This window comes from Microtus ochrogaster, unplaced genomic scaffold (genome assembly GCF_000317375.1).
Source record: "Microtus ochrogaster isolate Prairie Vole_2 unplaced genomic scaffold, MicOch1.0 UNK124, whole genome shotgun sequence".
Taxonomy (NCBI): Eukaryota; Metazoa; Chordata; class Mammalia; order Rodentia; family Cricetidae; genus Microtus; species Microtus ochrogaster.
Window position 1 is genome coordinate 773288 of NW_004949222.1, and position 12598 is coordinate 785885.

Here is a 12598-nt window from a genome sequence, read left to right on the forward strand (position 1 = left end):
GGAGGAGGGGGGGAAGGGTGGGAGGAGGGGGAGGGAAATGGGAGGCTGGGAGGAGGTAGAAACTTGTTTTTTTTTTCCTTTTCTCAATAAAAAAAAAAGAATTAAAAAAAAAGAAAAAAATGAACCCAGAAAAAAAAAAAGAGTTGTATGACAAAGTCATATTCCAGATGTGGCATAATGGTGTTTTTCTGAAGATCCCGGAGCCCTGTGCCTTGCCTAGTGCTGTCCTCTACAGATGAATACTATGGGATTGGCATGATGCATATCTGTAGTGAAGTCCAAGACAAATCTGTATACAATGGAGAGCAGAGAAGTTCCCAGATACAGAGAGATGTAGGTCAAGATATCAAGCTGATGTCCATTCACTAATAATTTTGTACTAGAAGGCTGGAAATCTGGACAAAACAATGAGTTTATACTGCATATAAGATTGCATTTAAAGAGCATAGGTTTCTTTAACTACTGTCCTTGCCAGAGCACACACACACACACACACACACATACATATACATACATAAATATATATATGTATATATACACACATACATATACATACATAAATATATATATGTATATACACACATACATATACATACATAAATATATATGTATGTATATATACACACACACACATATATGTGTGTGATGAAGAAGTTTTCTCAACAAATTATCTTTAAGAGGTGGTTCTAAGTTGTGTGGAGAAAAATGGGCATGCACGGCCCAGGTGCTCTCTCTGTGTGGCTCCCTCGCAGCACAGGTGAACTTGGACTTCTAGTTCCTGTTTCTGAGTTTCCCCCTTATAATAAATAAGAAAATAATTGTTTTGTCTTTTAGCTAGCCTGGTTATTTCCTGAACCCAGTTAATTCATCACATATACATTTATATGTGTATATATGTATGTGTGTATATACATGTGTGTGTTTATATATATATGCATACATATATACATATGTGAGTTAAGCAATAATATTGTGGTTAAATGAAAATTATTGGGCTGGTGAGAGGAGGGGTGGGGGGAGAACTGTAGATGGACTGTAAAAAAAATTGAAAAATAAAATAAAAAGTGGCAAACAGTGATCTTATGATATAATTGCTTTCAATATTTTCATTAAAAGTGACATCAGATCAGGCATGGTAGATTGATTTTAATCCTACTACCCATAAGCCATAGACAGGCACAGCTTTGTAAGTTTGAAGCTACCCTGCATTCCTCAGGGAGATCTAATACTGGACAGCTACGAAGTGATTTTATCTAAAAAAAAAAAAGAAATGCCAAATATACAAACCAAAAAATATCAGACCAAGGGTATAGGCATTTCTATATACATGAAAGGCAGGCATGGGCTCTTGTTATTTCAGCTATACTTGTCATAGGCATGGGGTAAGTTGGAAGTGATCTACTGCTTCCCCTATAAGAATTGTTAGAGCAATGGGTGGCTCTATGACCTCTGCCAGAGGCATACTACAGGTGGAAAATAGCAGTAGAAGCAACTAGAACTCGACCTTTGGGAGAACATTCTGATACCAAAAGTATAAGACATTAGCAAGTGTCTAGAGGATTACATCTGACCCTGTCTGTGATGAAGACTCAAAGGAAGTATGAGGGCTTGCCCCAGTGTAGCTAGGCAGGTGTCATGGGAACGATGCTGAGGTCTCCTGCTTTGAAGTAGCATCTTTGAACCAGCTTGCTGTTGGGTACCTGTTGTGGTCCATAAGCACATAGGAAATTATGCAACAGTCCAGGCTTGAGCTTTGGAAGATGTCAGGAGTCCAGATGCAAGACTGGAAAAAGTCTACATAGCCTATTGCCACTGATCCTTCTCTAGCCAATACCCATGCTGCACCTGACCTGGCAGTCCTGAACACTGGACATTCATGTCTTCTCTAGAGACAGGGATAAGTCTCAGGAACAATGCATTCCTTTTAAGATGACTGACAACACTCTCGACAAAAATTCCACAATAGCCTACTTTACCATGGCGGCTTGTGCACAAAACTGTGTGGAGGGAGGGGTTCCTTCCACAGGGGCCATGCTACTCCTCTCTGTATTATTCCAATTTTAATATATATGCCCTTGAAGCAAGTATTGCAGAAAATATTTAAACAATTGAATGAATAAATGAATAAGGACACAGAACTATGAGAAAGGAATCTGTAGAACTATTAAAATACATTTTACAAAGGGGAAGAATAAATGAAGGATGGATGGGGGAAAGAATCAAAGCAATTGTGAGTAAAATCTGGGAACCAGTGACTCCCAGGCTTCTCCAGCAGACTTCAGGGGGATTCCAGAAAGACAAGCCTTTTGTGTATACATGAAACTGCTAGAGAGAGAAAGGCCTGTGAGCATGACCAACGACAGGCTGCCACTTCTCAGGCATCTGGGGGAGGGGAGATTTAACACTGAACTAAGGACAATTCAACTGCCTTAAGCTCTGACTGAAGCAGAAATATCTCATTTCTTGTCTGCCATTTATCTACACACCCAGGTAATAATAAAACTATTTACCTGTTCTGCTAGGATTCACAAACCCAACATGCATACAACATGCCTCTGAGGTGGTACCTCCTCTGCACTACGCCCTAGGCACGGCCACATGCATTTCAGCAGTATGGAAAGAGTCAAAGTGGGTGACAACAGCCAGCATGGCTCAAGCACTGATTTTTTTTTGCCTTTGCTTGCAGGGATGCCAGGCTCAGGGTCCTTGCAGTGACAACCCACAGCTCTGGATCCATCCAAGGTGAACCTACAAGTCATTTGGGGAAAAGGGAGATGCCGAAGGGGAACAAGGGGACTCCACCTTTATCTCTTATGCTCTCACTAAGTCCTTGCCCTAGTGGGGAATACTCTAAGTGGATGACCTGTCCCCAGGCTAGCAGCTGCCCACTGAAGGTTCTGCGGCTCAGCAGCTCTAAGCCCTCACAATCATCTCTGTGGATGGTGACACATCAGTAAACAGGCTTGACTGAGACAGGATCCTCAATTTGAGCCCCCCATGAACTAAGCTGTTGGGCACCTGCCATCATCCCAGTAATAGACCCGCCGTGAACCTTCCCTGAAAGATTCAGTGCCCTTCCCCAAATTCCAAGCTTAACTCACAGGCTACATTTAACTTATAACCAGGTTAACCTCCCCTCTCTCCCTGAAAAAGCATCCCCTCTCTTTTGTGAATGGGTAGAGGAGCAGGGCCCTTATATGCGCTTTGAACTCCAGCCAGAATATTGAAAATCTACCAATGATCCACCCCTGGCAAGAGAAATTCCTAAATCAACTCAGTTTTTGTTTTTCCCATTAATGCAGGGAGTGGCCTTGTTTGCTCAATATTTGAGATCTTGGTGCCTGACTGCAGAACACTCTGTCTCAAAGCCAAGACAACCCAAGGTTACAGGTTGACACCTGAGCCCAGGAATATTGGGTTAAATATTGTGCATTTAGAGTGCCTGTTTAAAATTGGCTTTAATAGAAAAGTTGCTGGATTCAACAGTCTTGACCCATCAAATAGAATAGCATTTGCCTAGCACAATTTTCCTTCTCCTCTGCTAAAAAAGTGAAGTGATACCCATTGTCAGCATCTCTAAATACCATGTACAGTCTGAATTCCCAGATAACCCTCATGGTCCTGTTTTATCTCTTCATTTTCTCTTTCCTTTACCTATGATAGACCATGGGGATTCTTGAAGTTGGACTAAATGCATTTTGCATTTTATTGTTACAAGCTTATGGGAACCAGGGAGTGGAACGTGGTAATTTGAATGTAATTGGTCCACAGGATCTCATACCAGATTTCTCATAAACTTTTTTTTTTCGCTCCCAAGGTCCAGTTGAAAGGCAGAAGGAGGGTGAAGACAAACAAAGAAGTCAGGATCATGAGGGGTTGGTCCACAGACAGAGGCAGTGTGCCTGTTCTAATGGGAGCTCACCAAATCCAGCTGGACCGGGTCTGAATGAGCATGTGATCAAACTGGACTCTCTGATTGTGGCTGACAATGAGGGCTGACTGAGAAGCCATTGATAAAGGCACTGAAACTTGTTTTTACGGCATGTTCTGGTTTTTTGGGACCCTAGTCTATTTGGATGCACAGCTCCCTAAGCCTGGATATAGTGGGGAGGGCCTTGGACTTCCCACAGGACAGGGTTCCCTGCCCTCTCTCAAGCAGGGAGGGGGAGGGAGGAGGGAGTGTGGGGGAGTGGGACGGGATTGGGAGGAGGGAAGGAAGTGTAAATAATTGAATGGAAAATAAAATAAAATTAAGGCAAAAAAGATTTATTATATATAGTGTTCTGCCTGCATGTACACCTGCAGGCCAGAAGAGGGCACCAGATCTCATTACGGATGGCTATGAGCCACCATGTGGTTGCTGGGAATTGAACTCAGGACCTTTGGAAGAATAATCAGTGCTCTTAACTGTTGAGCCATCTCTACAGCTTCAAACTCTTAATTTCAGAGCTTCAATACATTATTATCTTGACAGTAAGTCTGATGACATGCAGAGAGACTTGGTGCTGGGGTAATAGCTGAGATTCCTCCATCTTGCAGGCAACAGGAAGTCGACTGATACAGTGGTGGTATAGGAAACCTCAAAGCCTGCCCCCACAGTGACACACTTCCTCCAACATGGCCATACCTTTTTGAACAGTCATGTCTTCATGGGGACCATTTAAATTCAAACTACCACTCCTCCCTTGGAATGTGTGACAGTTGCCAGGATGGTCCCACAACCTGACTCCTCCTGCCCTTCCTCTTCAGTGTTGGAAACCAGCTCTGCATTTCTTCAGCAGATTTCAGCAAGAGCAAGATGAGTTTTAATAGTAGGAACCTTTTCCAAACTGAATTAACTTTTATAAATAAAGGAACCAGAGTGAGCTAGCCAGGTATCAATCTTTTCAATGAAGGTGGTACCCCTCTGCTCCTTTGGAAAGTTAAGGCTTAGCAACTTGGTGAATTTCTCTTTTGACTGTAGCAACTATGACTCAAAACCAATAACAATACTGTATCTATTTTGTAGGGTTAGTGCTCAGAAGTTGATGAAATCATTCTAACCCCAAGTCTATAACATACTCTCTCTTGCCTGGGCCCTTATGTTAGCCTTCCCCTGCTCAAGGCTGTCATAAATCTCTGGTGGTGCTATGCTCTTCCTTGGTTTCTTGAAATACAAATTTCTGAAAATGTAGAACATCATTGCCAAGTGATTATAGAGACAAGGGTATGTCAAGATATCGGTTTGTGACTGGGCTGTGGTACACAACAGGCAAATCAGATGTCTCAGTAAGCCATCTGCCAGACAAAGAAGCGGCAGCTATGATACAAAGATTAGTTTTTAAGATGCTGTCTCTGTCTACTGGGAAATCACAATACCTAACAAAATTTGTGTGGGAGATCCCAATCAGCTTCAGCAGGTTTAATGTCTTTGTGGAACAGGCAGGAAAGTCTGCCTGTTAAGAAGTGACATTTCAATTCAGCCATAAATGAGAGAGCAGTCAGGGGACTGACTGGTCTCCACAGTTTTTCCTCCTCCTACCCAGCCTCAGCTGGTCAAGCCTTGAGGATAACACAGAACGCTCCAGTGGAGAGTTCCAACTGTGCACCTGGCAGTTGGTCTGCACCTTAGCACCATCTCTTCCAGAGTCATAGTTTTTGATATTGGTACTGAAATCCTGCTGCTGATTGTGGAAGATAAGGCACCTCAGGACCTGGCTTAGAATGTAAGAGACATATAGGCTCTGCCCTGTAGACCCCCCACTTCCACCCATGACAGAGGTACTTTTCTTAGGGAAAGAATGCCCACCAATTAACAGTAGTCAAGTTTCAGATGGGACACAGTAGAGAGGGTGGATACTTACCCAGTGTGTAAGGGGTTCTGACTTCAATTCCTAGCACCACATAAAGTAGCTTATAACAGTTATTCTAGACTGTTGTAATAGGAGCAGTGGGGCTGCGTCCCCGGCACCCAGCCGCCCACATGGCTAGCTCTAGCTTATGCCCCGAAATAATTACACGGAAACTGTATTATTTTAAACACCGCTTGGCCCATTATATCTAACCTTTTCTCGGCTAACTCTTGCACCTGGACTAGCCCATTTCTTATAATCTGTGTAGCCCATGAGCTGGCTTACCAGGAATGATCTTAACCTGTGTCTGGAGTGGGAGAATCATGGAGACTCTCTGACTCAGCTTCTTTCTCCCAGCATTCTGTTCTGTTTACTCCTCCCACCTATGTTTTAACCTATGAGAGCCAAGCAGTTTCTTTATTGCTTAGCCAATGAAATCAACAGATTGATATATGACACTCCCACATCACTAGACACTGGGGAAATAGAGGTAAGAGGATCAAAGAGTGAAGGTCTTCTCTATCTGCCCAGGCATTCCAAGTCAGTCTAAGCTCCATTAGGTATGACATCAAACCCTCAATCACCAAAAAGCTTCTTGGGCAGAATGCATTTTACCAACTAAGACTCCTTGAGTATTTTCCCCAGCCAGCTAATTTCCTAAAGTAGTCAGGCCCAAAGAGGGCAAACATGGACTCCTGAAAGGAGAGAATCACTGAAGCTACCAGATAGAAGGAAATGCCAAGCTGTGGCCCATGTGAACCAAAAGGCCATGAGTCAGAACATATGCACACTCAACTCCAGGAAATGTCTGCAGTTACAAATATAGACCTGGCATTTCCAGGTCTTAGATTTGTTTGTTTGTTTGCATGTTTTTAAGAGGCCAACTCATATTTTCTATCTGCATAAATATATTCAGTTGCACAACATGGCACATGCCTTAAATACAAGCATTCAGGAGTTAGAGACTGTTCAAACTATGAGTTTGAGATCAGCCTGGTATAGTCAGTGAGTTTCTAGACAATTAGTGCTATATAATGAAAACCTCTTTCAAAGAGTAAACAAACGAAACTACACGAAACAAACGAAAAAAAACATGTCATACTTATCCTTCTATGTCTCCAAACAAGAAACAAAATATAGGAAAAATGGATTGGATCACCTCTTAGTCACTCCTTGTTCACAAATGCTGAAAGATTTTTAGATGTCATCTCCAGCTTTGGGGACTAGCCTTACCCAGATCAGGTGCTGACTGGGACATCAGAATGACATCATGGCTGGTCTTCAGCTCAGGTGGAGAGAGTACTGCCTAGGAGCTTTCCTAGGTTCCTGCTGCATCATCTCATGAGCTATACCAGTTGCTCTCCATTCTCTTTCACAGTGCCTTTCTCTTTTGCCCTTTGTTGTCCTGAAATGCTCCACTGCAGTGCACTGCCTGAAGACTGGACAGAGCCCTGCCTCTTCCTGCCTGGAATCTGGAGCCAACTGTTACAACTGGTGCTCAAACAGTAAACCCCTATGCTGTGCTGCAGTCAGGGCTAGTGTAGTACTATAATTAGAGGAAAAACAAAAAGAAATAAACCAACAGATCATGATGACAGATGCTACTGGAATAATCACTTAGTCAAAAAAGGGAGGAAACATTATAGTTAGAAGAGGAATTGTTATGATCTGCTGCTGGCTTTTCCTGTCACTTGATTTCCCTGTCCCCTTAAGAGATAAGCCCTGCCTACTCCCCTTCCTGTACCTAGACAGGCGGATTTTCTGCCTCCTCCAGCTCTTCCAGTCCCTCTTCTGAAAAGGTGGCTGCTGCCTCTCTCTCCCCTTTCTTCCCCATCTCTTTCTCTCTCCCCTTCCCCTTTCCTTCTATAACCCGCTAAATAAACTCTATCCCCAAACTCTCTCTGCATAGCATACCTGTCTGTCTCTCACTGGCTGAGGTCTCCCACCTGCCAAGGGGACCTGCTGAGGCCTCTGGCCCTCCATAGTCTCCCACCTGCCACTGCCCCACTGGGGACACCCACATCATTAAAAACAATAACATTGGCGCTTTAGAGAGTAACAGGAACTCTAACCTAAGGGCAAGTTCTTCTCATGCTGGCTTAGTTACGGTTTCTATTGCTGGTGACAACATGGCCACAGCAACAAAGGAAAACATTGAGTTGGGGCTGGCTTAGAGGTTTAGTCCATTATCATCATGGTGGGAATCAAAGTGGTACACAGGTAGACATGGTGGTGGAGAAGGAGCCAAGAGTTCTACATCTAGATCTGCAGGCAGCAGATTGAGAGACATTGGGTCTTCTTGAACACCTGAAACTTCAAAGCAAACCCCCAGTGACAGACTTCCTTCTACACACACACATCTACTCCAACACGGCCACATATTCTAACCGTGCCACTCCCTTTTGGCCAAGCATTCAAATCTATGAGTCTATGGGGGCCATTCTTACTCATACTACCACAGCCTCAGATAGTCACAAAGTCTGTCTAAGTGCAGAGGTCATCACTGTGTCTGGGATTCCAAGGTCTGATAACCATGAACAAGCTGGCGAGTACAAAGAAAAATATTCACTACTGAGTTCTACAAGGGAACTGTGCCTGATCTTCCTCCAGGCTCAGGCCATGCTGGTGCCCTGCTGCAGGCGTTCATGGTGGAGGCTGAGGCTGAGGGCATGGACACAGCAGGAAGATTCCCTGACTACAGGAGCTGAAATGTAGCATGAAATCTAATTCTTGTTAATAATAAAATCTTGGAGCCAGATATTGGTGGCGGAAGCTTGAAGGATCAGAGAAGCAAAGGAGCCAGTCACTAGAGAATTCTTACCTCTACTAATTCTCAGACCAGAGGGGTGATCCTGTCTCTAATAATCCTCTAATTGCAAGCTTCTACTGACCGCCTAGCCTGCTGCTCAGGTTGCATATCTTTTGTCTCTTCCCAATTATATTCCCATATCTGCTTAGCCATATCACTCTTGTCTCCACCTCCCTAGTGTAGGGATTAAAAGCAGGTGATTCCAAATTCTGGGAATTCTGTGAGCTCTGTTTCTCTTTTATACTGGATGAATTTTGTGTAGCCCAGGGGTGACCTTGAACTAAATGATATCCATCTGCTCCTGTCTCCTGAATGCTGGTATGAAAGGTATGTGCCACCATTCCCTGGCTTTTAGTGGCTTAGCTCTCCACTATGACCTTCAGGCAAGCTTTATTTGTTAAAACACAAACAAAATGTCACCACACTGAAATAACGTGAATTTCCCAGTGCCCCCCCCCCCCCATCCATGCTCAGGCATGAATATCATGGGGGTGAATGTCTTGGAAAGCAGGATTGGACTCCCAGAATACCAAACTTCTTTCGCTGTCAGGATACAGTGTGGATGAAGATGTGGTTTGGGGCCTACCCTCCATGAGAAACTTCAGGATTCCTGTCCAGACATGGTGCAGGACTGTGGCTCTCTAGACCTGATAGGAGGTCAGCCTAAGATGTCTTGTGCTGGAGGGAACAGATGTGAGATATGTGTCTGGACAGATGGGGTGGCCCATGAGTAGGGAGATTCAGCCCAGCCTGTCAAGAACCCTAACAGAAGGAGATAGAGGCTCTCTTCTTACATGTTGGGCTGCAACAGAGGGGGCAAGCAGGCCACAGGGCACTTCCCTGGCACAGCCCCTAGGAGGGCAGGGGGTTGTAAAGCTGCAACCCTGATTGCCCTTCTTATCATTCTGGTTTTCTGTAACTTCCCAGATATTAGCTCAAGGCAAAGTGGTTCAAAGAATTCAGTAGAGCATCGGAGCCCACGAGGCTGTCTTTGGACATCAGAGCTTCCTTCACCTACCTTCCCATTAAGTTCATTCTTCTGAGCTACTGAATAGAAGAGATAATTGTCAACTTTGGTTGCAGATGTAATTTAGATACACAGCCATCACCCACCCTTTCAGATATCTGGACTTCCTTGGCTGGAACCAATCTTTTGCTTATACCTTTAACACTCATATCACAAAATAACCAGAAACTGCCTCAGGAAGAGAATTCTAAACTCTAATGTGATTTCTCTAAGGATAGTGAAAACAGTGCTGGACCAGCAGGGATAGCCTCGCCCAGAGCCATGGGGACCTCAGTGTTCTCAGAGCAAGTTCAGTAATTGGAAATGATGCCTTTTGTTCTTATTGGAATAAACTGCTTTAGTGACATGGACCCTGAGTTTTGGTTGGCTGAAGGGGACTCCAAAGGCAGTATTCAGAGTTCAAAACAGTGGACAAATGCTTTTTTCATCACCTTCCAATACAACCCAGGAAAGAATCTTAGCGTTTTGAGTGCTCCTTTAAAAGGAGAGGAAGACTGCACAAAATGGTACCTTCACTGTTTCGCATGACTTTAATTTCAGAATAAAATAAACAGGACAAAACAAAGAAATAATGCCAGGAGAGATGACACAGAAGTTTAGAGTTCTTCTGGAGCATCCACGATCAATTCCCAGGACCCACATGGCAGCTCACAACTGTATGTAAATCCAGGGATCTGATACTCTCACAACAAAGCACATAAAATAAAATTTAAAAAAGTAAAAAAACAAAGAAACCCACAAACAAAACAAGAAAAGCTCTCGCAATACACAACTCTGCTTTGTGGGAGGAAATTTTCTGCCTTAAGGCAAAAGGACAGTATAGAAGTGCTGTACTACTCAGAAGAAAAGAACCAGGTGGATTAAGCCCTGTCAGCTGCTGGGAGGAGCCACAGGGAAATTCAACTAAAGGCATGGGCTCCCACTAGAGGGCCCCAACTTTTCCCATGTGAAGAACTTTTCCCATCAGGTGGCATGCTGGGGTCTCATCTGGAACAGCCACACTGGGTTCCTCTGCTGTCACTTCATCTTCATCAACGCCTACAAAGAAAGACATGAGATTGGAGACACATGTTACTAAGTCTGTCCAAGTGTCCAAACAGCTTCACAACTTGCAACTTGTAGTTCACCTGTAGTTCATTCACACAGGCCTAGTTTAGTTATGCAGTAGATGAAGATTGAGTTGGTCTAGGATGCCCTCCGGAAAAACCAAAGACCAGAGCAGTTTCAAATAACAGCAGCATCAGGTCTCTGAGTTTGTCATCTTTGTCAGCCTAAGCCTTCTGTTGAAGCATCTCCACAATGGGTGGGAAAGATGGATCTCTTGGTGATTTTTGGTCATCAGGTACCCATTATAGAATTATCTTGAACTATCTGGGCTTCAATGACAACTTGGTCCTACAAGTTGTCTATTCAACCACAGGTTCATGTTTCAATGCAGTAGGATGAAGACCATAGTCCAGTGGGCATTGTCACTTAGGGAGAGGCAAAAACATTTTTAATACATGGTCTCAAACAATGTAGCCCTTGGTTGTCCTGTAACTGATTCGTTTCCTGGTTTTCTTTGCCTTTTGTTTGCCACTGACATTCTCCTCACTTGTTCACAAATTTTGAATCTTAGATTTCTCCTCCCTTACCTTCCTCTTCTTTCTCACTTTCCTCTCTCTCTGCCAAATCTTCACTGATCTCCCTCTCTCCTTATTTCTCCAGCTAATTCTCCAAATGTAATAATGTGTTGTGGAGAACTCAAGATTAACAAAGCCAGAAGCCAGGAACCAACACAATAGCCGTACTCACAGAGAGTGATGAGATAGCTCATAACCTGGGTCTTCAGAACTTCCTTGACTTCTCATTAAGTGTTCTGTCTGAATTTGTATGAGGCAATGGATCAGATTCAATGGAATCACCTACAAAAAGATGATTCATAACAAAGTATGAAGACATAAAATTTAAACTTCAACTAGACACTTAAAAATACAGTGTTCAAGACTTGACTTATTCAGCGTTTTCCACCAACAACCCCAATGAGCACAGACAGCTCACTGTTGTGTGCATGAACGGGAAAGGAGCCACCAGCAGAGGGAGCCGAGACATGCTGCTTATCATGCTGCTTGCCATGATACCCTGTGCTCGCAGTCACTGTATCAAATTTGACACAGAAAGCTGTATCAAATTCAACACCAAAATGCCCAATCAAGTAGATGCTCTCATCAGCCAGTGCAATGTTTCTCAAAGTTAAGGGAGAGCTGGCAATCTGCCTCTGCCCAAGGAAAAGCTCCTGCTGAGCAGGCATAACAATCCAGGTTTCAAACTCCACAACCTAATTGTTATAGTTTTCCTCTACCCTTCACACACACTCATTCTAAAACCTAATACATGCAGCAGTCAAGTACGTTTGGAAAATTTAAGAAGCCAACAGCACCAATGAACTCAGAATGGTATGGGAAAAGGTCAGGCACCTTGACAGCCTCCATCAGCGTGTCTGTGCCAGAAGCTGCAGCGGCTATTGTGTTTTATTTCAGGTCAGCCTTGGTCATGTCCAGGTCTCTGTCTAGCGAGGACAGGATAAATTCCAGGGGAATGGAGATTAGGCCACTTTTTAGCTCCTTAGAGTTGTCTAACTTAGAAGGTTCTTTTGGGCTCTCAGACACATTATTGTATTAGCCCAACAGGCAGGCCCTTCCCTTTCAATCTTGTGACCGATGTTTGGGATCAACAACTGCACTGTCCCTCAGCCACTCCCATGAAGGGTCACAGCACACATCACATCTCCCACTTCAGAATACAGCAGAACACTCCCTTCTGAAGAGATAGTGATCAAACCTGTGCTAAACTTTCCTCGTTTGAATAGAAAGTGTGATTGAAAGGTATGTGGGCTGTGTGATTTGTGTCTGAAAGGCAAAGTTCTCCACCTCTTCCTTTGGCATATATGAA

General features: G+C 43.7%; 1 protein-coding gene and 1 pseudogene across 1 annotated transcript in view; both read right to left on the minus strand.

Annotated features, from left to right (window-relative positions):
- The window catches only part of LOC101983873 (zinc finger protein 420-like), a 115025-nt gene extending 103068 nt beyond the window's left edge, over positions 1–11957 (minus strand). Inside the window, exons 1-2 of the mRNA XM_005371735.3 lie at positions 11708–11957; positions 10605–10705 (exon numbers count right to left, since the gene is read on the minus strand). Coding sequence (XP_005371792.3) covers positions 10605–10705; positions 11708–11957 — 351 coding nt within the window. The remainder of the gene's footprint in view (positions 1–10604; positions 10706–11707) is intronic.
- On the minus strand, positions 1994–2084 carry LOC113455801 (annotated as a pseudogene).
- Positions 11958–12598: the final 641 nt, after the last annotated feature.